Source organism: Astyanax mexicanus, chromosome 9 (assembly GCF_023375975.1).
Source record: "Astyanax mexicanus isolate ESR-SI-001 chromosome 9, AstMex3_surface, whole genome shotgun sequence".
In the NCBI taxonomy this organism is placed as follows: domain Eukaryota; kingdom Metazoa; phylum Chordata; class Actinopteri; order Characiformes; family Acestrorhamphidae; genus Astyanax; species Astyanax mexicanus.
Window position 1 is genome coordinate 14,424,159 of NC_064416.1, and position 16,843 is coordinate 14,441,001.

Sequence of the window (16,843 nt, forward strand, 5' to 3'; positions counted from 1 at the left end):
GAAAAATAAAGAAAAAATGAATGTTGACACGTTTTATTAATGACTGTAGAAGCAGAAATGTCTGTAGCATTTGCTTTAGCTTTGTTCCTCTTGTGGTGTGTCTGTTATTGCCTCTATATCTGATCCATTCTCGTTAGTGACGTTAGATGCTTGATGTCGTTGCACAAGACTCTGCTCTTCTTGACCTGGATCAGCAGTGACAAATAGCCAATGGTTACTGTTCTGTTCTGCCTTATGGGAGTCCAGGAAGGTGTGAGCTACGAGCTCATACTCTTTACCAAATGGAGTCCTATACATTTTCAGAGAAAAACCGACAACAAAAATCAGAATTAGCTTAAAGACAATGCCTTACAGTACAATCTGATATACAGTAAGATGTGTAAAATGTCTAAAGACCCTTACCAGACTTCATGATTGGCCAAGGCAGCCAGACACTGGTTGGTTTTACAGTGAGTGATCAGAACCTTGGTGTTTCCCTACACACAGGCCCCAGCCCAGAGGAAACAGAGCAGAGTGAATGTATACATATGTTGAATATGAGGTTGTTTATTCTAAAACACTTTCCACAGCTTATTAAGGCATTTCAGGAGGACATTGAATTATTATATATATCCATACATCCTATCTATCCATTACTTACTATAAGCTTCATCATAAGCAGGTGTATATGTCCTGGTATTGGCTAAAATATATATTTTAAAGGAAATGAACAAATTCAGAAAAATAAAAAACAAGGCAAATCCAAAACTCAATGCATTTCCAAAACTCATCACACATAAAGTTTTCTTCATATGAGCTTCTGTAAATATTATTATGCTTAAATAAGGAAATCTACACTGTGGAACAGTGTACCACCCTCTAAACCTTCATGCAGGTTCTTGGTAGTCATATGTGGTTTGGAACTTCCCAGCAGTTATTCCCAAGTTTTTTCTTGGTGCTCCAGATTTCATTTTACCTCCTTAGTTTCACTGTTTGTGGTCATCTATTACTTTTGATTTCACATCTTTAGGCAGTTGCGTAGAGAAGCACTTGTTTCATGGGTGTTAGTACAAGGCTTAAAGAAAAGGGGGATTTATATAGGAAATTTGGAAATTTGATTCAGTTAAAATTGGTGATGTATTTAAGGCCTGATTTGCTAATCAATATATCTTAGACCATGGCATAAGTAAGCTGTGGCTTGCAAAACATTTGTACAAACAGCATTAATTCTTTAAACATTTTAGTGCAGTTTCCAAGACAGGGATTAAGCCTAGTTGTAGACTGTATTTTCCTTTCAATGGAAAAAAATGCCCATTCAAAATGCTGTCTTGGCTCAAGGCTGGACTTAATGTCTGTTCAATCTGCTATGGTCCACCCTCACAGCACTACAACTACAGTCCTGTTTATAAAGGAGGTTTATTACCTGTACAGGGTAGCCTTCATGCTCCAGGCGTTCCTGTGGATCAAAGTAAACCACTCTCCACCAGCAAAGGAAGTCGGCCTGCTCCACTAAGCTCACTTCCTGTAGTCGGGAACTCTTGGCGCACTTCTGGAATGTTCTATGGTCACTGGCCATGTAAAGCTAAATAAAATGAATATAGACACATCAAATTAATACAGAAGTTAACACACACTTGATTAAAGAGCTGAGAACACATGGCCCTGGGAAAAACAAGCAACATTCTGTTCTCAAAGCTATTTCTCTCAGCTTGTACAACTCAAATTCTAACTTGAGTCACTATGAGCCTTTTAGTGTTTGTGTGTAAGCACACTCTTTTGTTTTGCACCCTTAGAGCTACACTACTGCCATAATTAACATCAGTTTCGTAGGCCCCAAAATTAGCATTAACAACTGATTAAAGCACCCATAGCTTATGGGATTAATTAATGTTATAATATCCAGCTGTTTAGGTCATTTTTTATTTACCTTTTATTTAGTCATGTTGTTTTAGCTATTAATCTACTGTACATGTGACTTTACAAGGCAGAAATGAACATGAACTTCAACTGAGTTCAAATATTAAAAGATGCAAATGCTGTGTTTAGGCAGTTCCACCAAACTCTCAAAGGTTTTTTGTAAGTCAACAGGAAAGGGACCCCGAAGCGGAAAGATTGGAATTCCCCATTTAAAGCAACAGAACCTCACATGAACCTCACAAACAATTAGCGTGTTTACCTCTCCAGAGAAAGCTGCAGTCGTTCTCAGGGCAAAGCTCTGCTCGTACCTAAGCACCTCCCCTTCTGCTGTTCCATCCACACTATAGGCCACAAACCACCGAAACATGAAAATGTTTGTCAGTAAGAATCTGTGTATTAGTGTTTATGTACACACAGTGTCACTGACGCACTTATTTACATGCATACTGGATTACACAGACACACAACATTTGAATATATGGAAATAGAGTACCTGGTAATGATGAGGGCATTTCTCACACATGGGGTTAAACCGCTGGCTCCACCCACTTGAAACGGACCATATAGGCCGGTGTTAGAGCTTGTTTGTGGATGTGACTTCATATTGCTGAGATCAGCGACGATACTGAGACTGCAGGGATCACATGGGTCATGGTCTGTTCCTCCAGAGTTTACCAGCATGACGGTGTCTCCAAATCGCAGAAATCCATCTCGAGACACAGACAGACTCACCTGAGAACAAAGTTTGAATTATTTTTAGATTCTGTTTTATTATTTTATATCATTTTAACAACTGTCATTACTAGGCTTATCCTTCAGGGAGTTTAAATGCATTAATAAATCATGATAACTTATTTTAAATGTGGCCATTCAAGTAGACATTGCTTTCACAACGTCAGAATCTATTATACGTGATTATAACAATATTTATGAGTTGCTCTGAAAACAAATTAAGAGACTGCTTCAGTTGTTTGAGTAAAATTAACATTGTTGTTTTATTCTATGAACTACGGACAACATTTCTCCCAAATTCCAAATAAACATTTTGTCATTTAGAGTATTTATTTGCAGAAAATGAGAAATGCCTGAAATAACAAAAAGGAAACAAAGCTTTCAGACCTCAAATAATAAAAAAAAAAACAAGTTTAAATTCATAAAGTTTTAAGAGTTCAGAAATCAATATTTGGTGGAATAACCCTGGCTTTTATTGGCCACTGCTGGTGCAAAAAATGTAAGCAGTTCAGCTGGGTTTGAAGGTGTTTTATTCCAGATTTCTGTATTAAAGTTATTATTAAAGACCTCTAAACTGCTAGTTTATTTACAACAATGCTTACACTGTTTTTTATCTACCAAAACTGATATTGAAATATTAAATACAGGAAAATACTACACTGATATTTTAATCTGCGTTTGTGTAAAGGAAGAGTTTTGGGAAATGTTACTTGTCACTATGGCCCTCTGTTCTAAAAGCTCCCTCCTGTTACTACTCAGCTTCCTGTGAACCATCTTAGTAAGAACATCCCAACATTACACTACATATTCATTAGTCTTTCACTGATTAAACTCCATGACAGAAATATCATGTCTTTTGTTCCTTCTCCATCTGCACAGCACTCCCCAGGCCTGGCCACTGGGGGGTGGAGAATCTGGGTGAGCACTGGAAGAGCTGTCTGTTTTTGGCTGCTCATAAGGGGCTGTGCTGGACAACAGCCTGTGGCTGCAATAGGGGCTGCTCTGTAGTTCAGTCCAAGCCTGTTCACAGAACTCTTCACAGTCTGGTGGCAATTCTTTATTAGACTGGTGGCACTATTTAGCACTATAGATAGCAAGTAAGTTTAGATTCATGACTTGTGAACAACGGATGGTCTAAAACATTACATTTTAGGTAAATTACAGAAATCAGACAATCTTTACTGTAATAAAATATGCATATTTTAAATACAAATGCTATATTGATATGTGTCCCTATTAAAGGAACACATTCATAAATCATAAATCTGTATTATACATTGTATTTTGCCAAACCATTTTACATCATTGGTTATCTGGTAAAATTGGCACCTGAAAAGGGGTGTGATCTAAAATTACTTACCGAATAAACAGTTCTCTATGTGGTGGAAGCAGTATATGCTGCTTTTGTTGGAGTTACTATTTCAAGGGACCAGTGCAGACTTCCTACTGGATATAGGAGCAATGGCGTGAGGATTTAATTGCATTTGGCAACAAGAGTGTTAATGAGATGAGAATGTTGGAAGAACACCATCCTACTTCATCCCCAACTACCAAACTCATCTCAGAAGAGAAGTATTGGTTTAGGCATGATAGTTTATATTCATGCTGGCAATACTTCTAGCGCACCTGTCTCTTAAAGGGAATGTCAAATGGCCAACGAATTGATTAATTGCATGTTATGCCCAAAACAAACTCTTCATTAATTAAGAGAATCAGTACATGCCTTTTGTCTGTTTCGAGCCATGCAAGGCTTACTTTTCCTGTTGTTATGATAGCAAAGACACACTGACACACCCTATATCACACACCCAGTGTCTCTGAAGTAGTGTGGATTATGAATTTTGACAAATTTCCAGTGAAAAACAAGTATTTCCATTTTTGACGATTTCTTAGTTTACTGCATAATTTGAATACAATAATGGTCCCTCACACTGTGCCAAAATTTCTCAATGAAAGGAGGACCAATAGTCATACTTCAAAATAACCTGAAATAAACTATTTTTACATGGACTTCCATTAAAAGTTTAGAAGTTTTTTTTCTCTCTCCTGTAAAATTGCTGTTTTGGAGATACTTGTATTTCATTGGACAGCTACGATATATGGTTAACTTATGGCATATTATATCAGCAAACCAAATACTGTTTTGAGTGATCCATAGCTTTTCGGTTAAGGGAAAATCTCTTCCATTCCTTCAGCTGTTCTAGGCCCATATCCTCAAAGCCTACTGGAATAGAAGTGCTGATCTAGGATCAGAGTTTGTCTTATTTTCCCATGTCTTCACTAAAATAATAAACTGATCTTAGATCAGCACTCCTCCTCTGAAAAGCTTCATGAATATGGGAAGTAAGTCTTAGCTACCCATAATATCTGTTTACAGTAATCACTTATCTGATTAATAATGAATGAATAGCTGCATTTTTGGGATTTTATCAAAGGGTAAATAGGAGAATTCCATTAAGCTATATGTGGACTTGGACTCTTACTGGTTTTAGGAGGGTTTGTTTCAGCAGGTCGGTCTTCTGCACTGTGAGCTCTCCTCTGTCTCTCCTGTAAAGGAAGTCCTTAAGGCTGTCCTGCAGAAACACACACAGCATTAGTACCTTTATAACGTCACTGTACTGAGGGGAGTGCAGCAGCAGGTGTATAATAACGCTTTATTACAGGCTTCTATTTATGTTTATAAACACTGTCTGAACAGACCTTCTCCAGAGTAACGTCCTCCATCCAGTTCCCCACCCGCACGCTGGCTCTGTAGGTCCGGGCACTGCTCATGTCTGGGTTTACAGCAGCCTGTGAGCAGGTTTTTGCTGGCTGTAGGTTCAGACTGATAGTTACAGTCCTCTCACAGGCCTCGGTTTAAACACAAGAGCTCAGTAACTACGTTAGTAGCTGCGTTACTAGCGTACAAAGCGCTATTCACAGCGCAGCAATGTGTTTACGCGTCTCCATGGAAACAAGGGCCCATTCAATTCAAATAGCACGTGTGTTTACAGACAGACAGACAGGCAGGCAGGCAGACAGGCAGGCAGACAGGTGGATGGATGGATGGATAGATAGATAGATTAATAGAGACTCATCTCATAACTCAGAAACTGTTCAGAACTCAGAATCTGATTCTACATTAGCATTAGCTCTTATCTCTCTGTACAGTTATTTGTTTGTATTCTCTGGGTCATCTCGAGGGGGTGAGTCTTGGTCTCTAGTTTTGAGGTCTCTTCCTCCTAATGTAAGGGAGATTTTCCTTGCCACTGTTGTCACCACAATTATTGGCATTACTATGGGGCTCATTAGAGGCATGGTCCTGTTTTTTTTTCAGTAAAGCTGCTTTGTGACACCTATTGTTGTAAAAAACGCTATATAAATAAAATTGAATTGAACTGAATTGAAATTGAAATTGAAATTGAATTGAATCAACTTTGATGATCAGAAGATTGAGAACATTATGTTGTTTCATTGTTAACATTAAAACAACAGACATTATTTTAAACATATATCAACCACATTTCAATGTGGAAGGTTGTGTGACAGCTGTGAAGGGACAGGGGTAGTGGTAATGTGCTCTTTTGTAATTTACAGTGTGTGGATGGATGAATGAATGAATAACAACAAAGAAAGATAGATAGGTAGATATACAGTAAGGTAGATAGACAGATACTCGTAGACTGACAGGCAGACTGGTTGGTATGTAAACAGACAGTCAGACCATTAGACAGGCAAGATAGATAGATAGACTGAAAAACATAAAGACAGACAATGGGTGTGTTAGAGCAAGGGAACACTAATAATGCATCGATTGAGCCAGTTAAAGAAAGTGCAGTAAGCCCTGTACCCAGTAACACATTATAAAACAGCGGAAACTACAGAGTCAGATACATTTATGCATTAAATGAACCAACATTTTAAGGTCTCTTACAACTACAGAAAGTTGGGTAAAGATGCTTTGAAACAAATTACACAAGTCTAAAGTCCTCTTAGTCACTCTTAGTCCTTGAGTGGCAGTGTGTATGCATGTGTGTGTGTGTGTGTGAGATAGAGAGAGAGAGAGAGAGAGAGAGAGAGAGAGAGAGAGAGAGAGAGAGAGAGAGAGAGAAAGAGTATGTGATGGTAAGTGCCTCTTCCATCAATAACGGAACTGACAGGTCATAAGCAGATAAAAGATGTTTATGAGAGCTGAGCTCTGAAATATTAAAACTCTAACAGGAAGGGAAAGCTGCAGCCTAGTAAAGTGATGGAGCTCCTGTTACACACAGGAGGATTCACCCCTCAGGACTGCTGATCAAAGCAATATTCACTCTGCTGTGCTACACTATAACAGTCTGCTAGTTAGAGTTAAAGTCAACCTGTTACTGATATCATAAATATTTATACAGCACAAATATAAAGACGGCTGGGAAAATGGGTCAGAATTACACCTGTTATTGAGTTTGGAAACACAGGACACTCTTGCAGATTCCATGTCGTGATTGGTCAGAGCTGTTTTGGAAGGACAAGGGGGAATCATATCATTATATAATATTATGCACATGGTATTAATATAATGGCTGATCTATGAACATCCCGTTTTGTCTGACACGCTTTAGGAACATGTTGACATTGCATTTTCAGTTCTTGTTTGTGTAATGAGTGGTTTCCAACCATTTGAAATAAAAATTCATGCTTAATTGTGTGTACACTGATCAGCCATAACATTACAGCCATTTTCATAACATTCTGTAGGTGCTTTTGGCCAATTCAAACAGCACTGTCTTATCAATGAATACATCACAAACCCTACACACAAAGGTGTCCTTTTCTGTAGTACACTTTATGTCCAAATGTTTGTGGTCACCATTTCTAGTGAATTCATTCAGCTACATATTCCATTCTCTATATTCTGGTGCTGGATTCTCACAAGACCCCATAATTCTGAAAGATTTTAGTTTCAGATAATGTTCAGGACCCAATATTCAAGTCTATAGTCAAGATCTGGTTTAGCTTTGGTTAATAAATGTTTCTCTGTATATAGAGGCTGCAGATCTAGGGGTTAATGGGCATGTTGTAAACTTAGATGTTGGTGCTGACATCCCTCCACTTCATGCAATCACTCAGGTTGTGGACTGATGCCATTGTTCCAGGGTGCTCCTGTGTCTGGGTTACCTTCTGTCTCCCTCCTTTTAGTTCCAGTAGCACCTGCCAATAGGTGGGATCTACATATTAGGCAAGCAAGTGAGCAGTTAGTTCTTAAAGTGTTGGAGGCAAAGCACAAAGATTTGAGCACCTGACCGGGTCAGAGCATTTTGAATAAACATCCGGTATGTTTTCTGGGGGTATTCACAGCATGCAGTGGTCAGTACCTACCAAGGAAGGGACATGCTAACTGATGCTAATTGAGTGCTCAACTTAAAACTTGTAGGACTTAAAGGCTTTACTGCTTACATTAGTGTCAGATACTACAAAATACCTTCAGAGGCCTTGTAGAGTCCACTGGTGTAAAACAGTAAACGCTGAGAAAATAGGTTTCTGTATTCTGTATATGTATTTCTGTGTTCTGTATCTATATAATCTATATATTGCCTCCCCCCTAATTTAATCAGTTATGTCTTATTTCGTTCTTTTGTAAAGCACTGTGTAATTACTATGTAAATTAATTAAATCAAAATTGTATCAATTCCACTTAGGAAAAACTCCCAATTTAAAGCTGACTCAGACGATGCTGAATGTAATGTTGGTGGAATTCTCACAGTAGAGATGGTTTTTGGCTCGGCTCATACGCTTTCACAAACTTGAGGCAGCGCTCATTTATCATTTGCAGCCGACAGAACTGGGACTCAGCAACCTTCAGCTGGAAAAAGAGGGCAAAACATCTTCCATCACTCTCTCCCTCCACAGCACTACCTTTCACTCTTTCCACTGGCAATCATAGCCCATTACTGGTCCTGTGATGTGTGTGTGTGTGTGCTGTTGCCATTAAACCATTGCTTCCATTATAGATCCCCGGGGGCACATTTCTGTAAGTTTTTAGCTTCTGCAAAACAACCCATGAAGGCTGGAGGTATTGTGCATAGCTTGCATTTTGGTCCTTAGTGGTGCTTGTGTGTACACTGCAGCTAATGATCTGTATGTTGCACTTTTCAAAGAGGCAGCAGATAACAGAACACATGCCACAAATTACTGTACATTCGAGTGGCATAGAGTGGCGTTTCAATGCCACATTCCTTACATTCTTAAACATTGTTGTCCAGGTTCTTCAAAGCTGATGATGATTTTGAATCAAGTCCTTGGGGCTTTCTGGGTGCTTTTATTTTTGTGGTTTTCCAAGTAGTCCAGCACTTCCACAAAACTATGATATAAGTGGCGGTCAAACTTACAAATCTTCTAAAGTATTTCTAAAGACTTGCAGCTCTCCCCTAGTTTTGTAAAAGTTTTGGACATTTTAGGAAATTTAGTCAGAGAAAACTAAACACTGCACTGAAGTCATAGGATACCATGAGGTTGACAAATTGATCATAAAGTGTTACTTAAAGAAGTGGCATAGGAATGCCCACATTTATTATCTGAGATATTATTTTGTGAGCAAGGCTGAACACTGGTCAGCATGCTCACGGCAAGATGTGAATTACCTAAGTTAATTCAAATAATTCAAATAATACAATAGGACAGGAGTCCAGAACAGAACATGACTCTATGAATAAAATAAACACAAGCCTATGACTAATCATGCTCTCGTTACTGAATGTGATCAAATCCAGTTCCAAAATCTAGAAGAAATCTCTCCAAAAAGACCATGATAAACTCCTTTTAATACACTTGATTTCAAAACAAACTTTGATTGAGCAGGTTTTGTAGCGATGCAACACTTTTCAAATGTTGAAGAATGGTTAGGAATGAGGGATCGATTCTGGAACAGGTCTAACATCACTCAGAGAGTGTTTGGAGATTTAGGAGTGCATCCAATTTACTCCACAGGATGGTGTTTTTGTACACAAGTATGTGTGTGTGCATGTGCATGCTTTCTCACTGAGGGGATCCCTCTTTTATGCTAGAGTATGTGTGAGCCTCCATGTCTGACTCAAATTGCTGGGGAATTGGATTAGACTAATGGGCATCTCCAGCAACAGCAAAGAGGATTTACCGGAAACATCCGCTGGCCATAAAAGAGTCGAATCAGCTTTGCCAGTGCAAGCGCATGTGTTCAAGCGCATGTGTTCACGTGCACGTTGTGAAATGAGGAACAGTAGAAGCACACATTTTTACATTTCCTAGAGGTAATGCATTTCTTCACATTTTTCAACTCCAGTGCATTAGCGTTAGGAAAAGCCTAAACACTGCTGGAATAAAGTTTCTCACTAATCTCTGTTTAAATTGACCTTAAACTTTAGCTAAGTGCCATTAATGGCAGTTTTTCTCCTTTTCTTCTTATAGGCCCTGACCTACTTGTGTGGAACTTAAAATGTCATTTCTAGTGTAACGCGAACATGCAATTACTGGGAGACTTCAGGGGCTGGTGAACATGACGTCATCATCACTTTTAGAAGAATGAGGGCTAAGAAAGGGAACAGGATCAATGCATGACAAGATACTGACAGTAGCCATCCATAGTTTACTTTCTTCAATGGGTATTGCTAAAAAAAATGTATAAACCAGTCACCCATAACATTAAAACCATCTCCCGAACATTCTGTAGACCCCCTTGTATACATAATGAATGAAGATATTGCTATATGGTGCCTTTCCTGAAACCCAATGCTACTTTACAGTCAACCCTCTTCACAATAATTTTAAATTCAACAGACAATCACGCAGTTGTGTACTCTCTACCAGAACAAACATCCTTCTAGAGGGCTGTATCAATTACTAAGCATACTGACCCAGATCAGAGTGCCAATATATATTGGTGCACAGAGACATACACATATTAAGACACACCTGGGCAATTTATGGTAACTGATTAACCTATTCTCCAAGTTTTTGGACCTTAGAAGGAAACCAGAGTCTCAGGAGAACATGGAAATGCCCAGATAGGGACTTGAACCCAAGACCCCAGGTGATAGGTAAAATTACCACCAAGCCACTGTGCCACCCACTGTTGCAGCTAAAAAAAAGCTCAAAGTCACCACAAGACCATTAGAATGACCAAGACATTATATATAGATCTTTAAATACAGTTCTGTAAATTGTGAGGTGGGACCTCCATGAGCATCACTGAGCCTTGGTAATTCAGTTTCATTTGTCCTTCTATGGAGCACCTTTGGTAAGTACTTACCATCGCATTCCAGGGACATCTCAAAACACATCTCATGACTAATGTTTAATAGATGATCTGACTCAGTTATCTAGACATCACAGTTTGGACCCTGTCAAATACCCAACCCAACATGTATGCTACTGGAACCAGACAATCAATGTTTTTAATGTCAGTTAATCTGTCAGTGGTTTTAACCGTTATAGCCTCATACTTGGAAATAAATATAGAGGCTATACAGCAGTACGAAGCATCAGTCTCTGCAACCCAATCATATTTTGGCAAAATTTATTTATAGCAGAACAGAAAGTCTATACTGTACAATAGGGGGATCATCATTATTTTGCATCATGCTGAAAAACTAACATAAAACAATTATACAGTGCAGGATGCCAGTGTGTATAAATTACATAAATTAAAATGCACTTGCATATGAATTACTGTATGTATGAGAGTTGGTGTTATGCAGTGCATAACGGGATGACAATGATGAGGATGAGGATGACGGTGGCAGTGATGCTGAGTGCAGTGATGCGGTAGGTTTGGGTCCGGCTGCAGCGGGTGAGGGTCTGTGAGCGGCGCAGGAGTGTGTCTGAGGCTGGAGTGTAAACGTCATCCATCCAGAAGTCCAGTGATTCAGGGACCTAAAAGAACATATTATTGTCTGTTAATAGAAGTCTGTTAGACAGGTTCTAAAGCATTGCTATTGCTTCAATTAAAAACTAAGGGATTAAAGATAATAATATTTAAATTCCTAAAACAGAACCCATTGCCATTTGTACGCATATATGCATTGTGACACAACCTTTCTTTTTTATATCACCTATTTATTCCTAAATGTCAAAATAATGGTACAAAATGGAGAAAGATTCAAGGTTATTGCAAGACAGTGATAGTTTGCTGGTGTAGAGTGGCATGTTTGCCCAGCTGGTCTCTACCATGGGATAGGTGATAGGTTGTTATCCACATCACCCAATGGGTTTACCTGGAGGTCGAAGGGTGTGAGCTCTGTCTGGCTCCAGGAGACTTTGGGGCGGTCAGTGAGGCGGAGGTTCGAGCTCTGCATGGAGCTCTGCAGTGGAGCTCTGTGAGCCTCAGTGATGAGGTGAGAACTCTTCCTCCTCTCCTGCACATGGTGAACCTCTTTCTTACACAGCCCTTCCTGATGCTCTGCCTGTAATAGTCAGCAAATCAGGACACATAAGAAACAAGCAAGCGTGTCTGTAGTAGTGTTTCTGTAGTAAGGTAATAAAGAACATGTCAAAGATGCTATGATTAACTAATGTACCACCACAATACCCCAAATTTAAAATGTAGCTTTTTTCTAATTAGAATATGGTTATATTATATACTTATTGGGACTGAAAGAAACTACTGCTACTACATTTTATGATACATAAATAGCACAACAACTCAATATACTACATTCTAATATAATTTTATATTATATTCTAAACAAGCTGAATTATTTAAATGTGTTTATAAAACAAAACAGTCATTGTTCATTTTTACATTACCATTTCCTTCCTCTTTTTATAATGTAAATAATGTATACATTACTATATAAAGGTATCTGTTCTGATTGGCTGCCTAGTATTTCATCTTAAAAAAACAATTCTGCAGAAACACTTTATAACTTTATCATAAATGGGCAGGGAAAACTGCTATTATTGGTGAGTAATTTTAAATATCCTGGATTTAGTGACATCACAAATCAATACATTTAAAAAAAATAACTTTTTAAAAAAGTGAGGACAATTAATTTTGTAATGAGATGGGCCTATTAAAAATGAAAGGTTAAACTTTTCCCCCAAATTTCTAGCCACTCATCGGCCATATACATGTGCAAATGCATGTGTATGCGTGCCTGTTACCTGTGCAGGATGTGTGTGCTGCTCCTTGCTGTAGCTGACGCTCCAGTCTCGTTGCTGGTCAGAGCCACTGCTTTCTGTATGGCTCCTCGAGGCCCTGCGTGTGAACATGCCCCTGCGTTTGGCTGCAGCTCCCTCGGCCCCCTCCGTGTCTGGGTTGGGCCTGGGTCCTCCATGCTGCTGGTGAGAGCCAGGCACACAGCCTGGTGCAGCTTGCTTGTGTGGGCACAGCTGCTGTGAGTGAAGGTGCACGAGCTGTTCTCTTTGCTCCAGTCGGTTCAGGGTGGCAAGAACCTGTGCCAGCTGTTCCCGCAGCTCTGAGATGGGCTCCAGCCTCTGCTCCAGCTCTGTGACCCGCTGTAGCAGCCGACCCACACCCCACCGCACCCCTTCTTCGGGGCCCTCTAGGGAATGGAAGAGCCGCCGCAGCTTTCCCAGTCGCTCCCGTCGCTCAGGTAACCCTCCCCCGCCCCCCTCTTGAGCTCCGCCCCCTTCTCCGGGCAACACTGCCATCGAGCCACACATGCTGATGTCGTCCAGGAAGCGGAAGATGGCACTGATGTCGTCCTCACCAATGTCAGGATTATCGATGGAAAGTTTGTCAGACAGCATGAGGCTCCTTAGAGCACGGCGATCAGGAAGGTCTGTCTGAGTGCCTACATTGGCCATGCCCTCAGAACCTGGTGAACAGTCATACCAGGCGTCCAAGCTCAGCCCGCTCAGGCGCTTCAGGGTGTCCCGTACTGACCGGACAATGAATGGATCAAAACCAGGAATGTCAAAGCTACTGCTGTCAAAGCTTAGTTTAGCCAATCCAGGTTTACTTAATCCAGATCTATCAAGCGCAGACCTTTCTGATCCAGGTCTTCTTGAGTCATTTTTATCTAGTCCAAATTTGTCCTCTCCCTCAGGCCTGCAGTCGATGTCCAAGCTGTGGCTTTTGGCAGTCTTAACAGGATTCCGGGGAGTCCTCTCCATTACCGTAGGTCCAAAGTAGGTAGAGCTTTGCAGGTCATCCATACTTTTATGCTTCGGCTCTTGCGCAGGGGCGTGAAGCTGTACAACAGGTGGGTCATGCATTGGCATGGCAGGCCCTTGTGTGTGTGTCAGCACTTCAGTGGTCTGCATAGCATGCACATATGAACTTACGACAGGGCCTTGCGAGTGTTCTGAAGGGTGGTGCTGCATATACATTGCTGCAGTGTCATTTGTGTAGGCAGAATCAGGATACGGATTCTTATAGCTGAGGGACGGGAGGTCCTCACCTCCTTCTGTAAACCCATCCTGGGCTTGCACTTTTTGGTTGTTGGAGTCCACAGGGACAAACGGCAACAGGTTGTGGAACTCCCCCTTGAACATGCTCCTCTTCTGGGCGCAAGAGTAAATAGGCTCTGTGTCCGGGCCCTTGCTGGATGACTCCTGATTCCCAGGGCACTCACTGTCCACGGAGCGTGCAACCTGCATGGCAGCTTGATTGAGTATGTGTGGAGTGGCTTGCGTCCTGTCAGCATGGAAGTGTGATGGAGTCTGCGTATGCAGGACCTCAGACCTCATACTGATCAATGTTTCGGTGGAGCCCTCATATTTAGAGCCTTGAGCTATAGCCCCTCCCCCTTCTTGCAGCCAATCATAGCGAGGACATCCCTGACCGCAGACCAGACAGGAGGTCTGGGACTGCTGCTCAGGGTGTGTGTGTGAGGGGGGCAGACGTGTGTGTGTGAGCAGGTTGAAGAGGGAGACCACATCAGCGGCCGCAGACAGCCGGTTGCTGCAGGGAGGATGAAGTCGCTCACGGAACAGGGTGGCAGGGAAGCACGGGTCACGGCAGGCCGTGGAGTACAGCAGGCTGCGCAGCTCCAGAAGTGGCTGCAACTCATAGCGGCCACTCAGGTATACGCAGACGTCTGCGTACGACACACGGCCACGGCATGCACCCAGCACCTCTAGGATCTCCAGGAGCACCAGGGGGTCATCAGCACTGAATGACATGTTGGCACGACAGCAGGCCTGCAGATATACTGGTACACTGGTATAAAAGGGGTCAGATTTGATCCACCTCTTCTTTTAAATGCAGAGAACTACTCAGACCCCCAGCATCGAACCTAACTTCTATCGACTCATCCTATCCAACCTAGAGACCTCACCTATTGGAGGAGGTCATTTTTTGGCTAATCTAACAAAACACATAAAGAGTGCATTAGATTCAGAGTGCAAAATATATACAGAGCAAAATTATGCAAGTTTTGCCAGGTGCAGTGACCTACCTAACTACCTACCTGACCCTTGCCGAACAAGGTGGACTGACTCCCTTTACCTCCTGTCGCTCCATTTACATTCATTTTAGTCCAATGCAATCCAATTCAATCCAGTGCAATCCAATGCAATCCAGGCTACTCAGTCTGTAAAAAAGACATCCAGGTCATCTTCCCATATTAATAGAATTCCCATTATTCCGATTCCTGTGTCCTACTACTTTAAAAAACACTCTTCTGCAGTTTCTCAGAGCTCCACAGAACCAGCCTGACGATGACTTGTTAAGGTAAAAACAGGCAATTCCTTTAAGCTGAAATCAAGCTCATCATTGCAGAGTGCTGACCTTATTCAAAGCCTTAAAATAGCCACTGTCGTTGTAGCATATGAGATGGGACACATCTTTACATCGCGCCTTTTTTTCCCCCACCCGTTTTGCGGCAGCCCTGCACGGACTGGCTAGAAGTATCTGGCGTCCTGCACTGCGATTGGCTAGTAGAATAACGCCTCCTATGACAGGATTGGCTGGAGGATTCGTGCGTTCTGCACTGGGATTGGCTCATTGATTGCGCTCGTGTGCAGTCTGACTGACATTAGTTTTTTTTTGGAATATAGGGGTTTTTGTTAGTATAATAATATAATAAAATCAACTAAGGTCAGCTTAACTTAAAGTTACAACAATAAAAGCAGAGTCTTAATATAATAAGACTTTTTATGTTTAGTTTCTTTCTGTTTAGATTCTAGAAATGTTCAAATCTATAGTAATATTATTGTTGAGTGTATTTTTCCATTATTTGTTTTAACATGAAATTTAATAATAGTTTTAACTGGGCAAATGTATAAATTTGTTTTATTTTTGACCAGTGGCAGTTTTCATTTCAGTTTGATGGTTAAGCTGGGCAAGAATCGTGATTAACTAGTGATTACAACCAGTATGACCACAAAATGCATCATATGCTGGTCATTAAACCACACATAGAACCATGAGGTAGATATCAGTGCTGTCTGTCCAAATGTTGCTGTTTTAAAGTTGCGCAAACCAAAAACTATTCATATGGTTTTGGCTTCATAAAAGCACACATACAAAAAAAACAATCCAAGAAGAGAAGAGAAGAGGAGAGGTATAGCTTTTTGTATCTGTAAACCATGAGTTAGAGAGCTGGACACTTACGCCACCTACCGACAGAATCAGAGGCACTCTCTCCGCCCCCCCCCCCCCCCCCTCCTTCCTCCAGAATTGAAGAAACAGCCTAAACTGACACAGTCTGTCAGTTTTATCTCTGAAGCTCTTCTGTTTTGTATAATCCTTTGAATTCCTGCATTAAAAGGCCTTGGGTTGGCATGTTTTGTTATTTTCTGCTGTTATGTTATTTTCTATTTTCATTGTCCTGAAATAAAAATATTTTTCTGACCTGTGTACGCTCCATGTACAGTGTACAATGGTCCCCCTTCTCTCTCTGTGTGTGTGTATATATATATATATATATATATATATATATATATATATATATATATATATATATATATTCCATTATTAAATGACTTGGTATAATACATCATTACTCTGACTTCCATTGAATGTCAAGAAGATGCAAATGTTTAACCAAATGTTTAGATTAGATTAGATTTTTTATACATATACACACACACAGGAGTGGTTAAACATTTTCAATCTTCTTGACTTTCAATGGAAGTCAGAGTAAAAATATTTTATATCAAACAACTTAATTATGAAGTATTTCTGTAGATCCATTCTTTACAATGTTTTCCCAATGTAAAGAACAACTGCTAGATTCATTTAAAAAATAAAAACCATATCACAAAACACAGCGACAGAATGTCACTTATGAACCCTTATGATATACAGTATGTG

At 40.5% G+C, this 16,843-nt stretch overlaps 2 protein-coding genes across 2 annotated transcripts; both read right to left on the bottom strand.

Moving 5' to 3' along the window:
* Window positions 1-17: 17 nt before the first annotated feature.
* cfap161 (cilia and flagella associated protein 161) lies at window positions 18-5,553 on the bottom strand. Its single transcript, XM_007244073.4, has 7 exons — window positions 5,329-5,553; window positions 5,112-5,201; window positions 2,390-2,628; window positions 2,156-2,237; window positions 1,403-1,561; window positions 403-476; window positions 18-289 (listed from the first exon to the last, which is right to left on the bottom strand). The coding sequence occupies exons 1-7, from the start codon at window positions 5,398-5,400 to the stop codon at window positions 76-78; spliced, it is 930 nt and encodes a 309-aa protein (XP_007244135.1). The 5' UTR covers window positions 5,401-5,553; the 3' UTR covers window positions 18-75.
* Window positions 5,554-11,123: 5,570 nt separating this feature from the next.
* Window positions 11,124-15,386, bottom strand: si:dkey-88e18.8 (major intrinsically disordered Notch2-binding receptor 1). Its single transcript, XM_022679538.2, has 3 exons — window positions 12,724-15,386; window positions 11,835-12,023; window positions 11,124-11,493 (listed from the first exon to the last, which is right to left on the bottom strand). Exons 1-3 carry the CDS (start codon window positions 14,707-14,709, stop codon window positions 11,311-11,313), a joined length of 2,358 nt encoding a protein of 785 aa, XP_022535259.2. The 5' UTR covers window positions 14,710-15,386; the 3' UTR covers window positions 11,124-11,310.
* Between the last annotated feature and the right edge of the window lie 1,457 nt (window positions 15,387-16,843).

Excerpts from the sequence above, each read along its gene's own strand:
- cfap161 (XM_007244073.4), bottom strand. The coding sequence starts at position 5,400 with ATGAGCAGTGCCCGGACCTACAGAGCCAGCGTGCGGGTGGGGAACTGG. Across the intron at positions 2,238-2,389 it reads AATGCCCTCATCATTACCAG|TGTGGATGGAACAGCAGAAG; the intron begins GTACTCTATTTC and ends TGTGGCCTATAG. Across the intron at positions 290-402 it reads TTGGCCAATCATGAAGTCTG|GACTCCATTTGGTAAAGAGT; the intron begins GTAAGGGTCTTT and ends GAAAATGTATAG.
- si:dkey-88e18.8 (XM_022679538.2), bottom strand. The coding sequence starts at position 14,709 with ATGTCATTCAGTGCTGATGACCCCCTGGTGCTCCTGGAGATCCTAGAG. Across the intron at positions 12,024-12,723 it reads AGCACACACATCCTGCACAG|GCAGAGCATCAGGAAGGGCT; the intron begins GTAACAGGCACG and ends TGACTATTACAG. Across the intron at positions 11,494-11,834 it reads TCACACCCTTCGACCTCCAG|GTCCCTGAATCACTGGACTT; the intron begins GTAAACCCATTG and ends ATGTTCTTTTAG.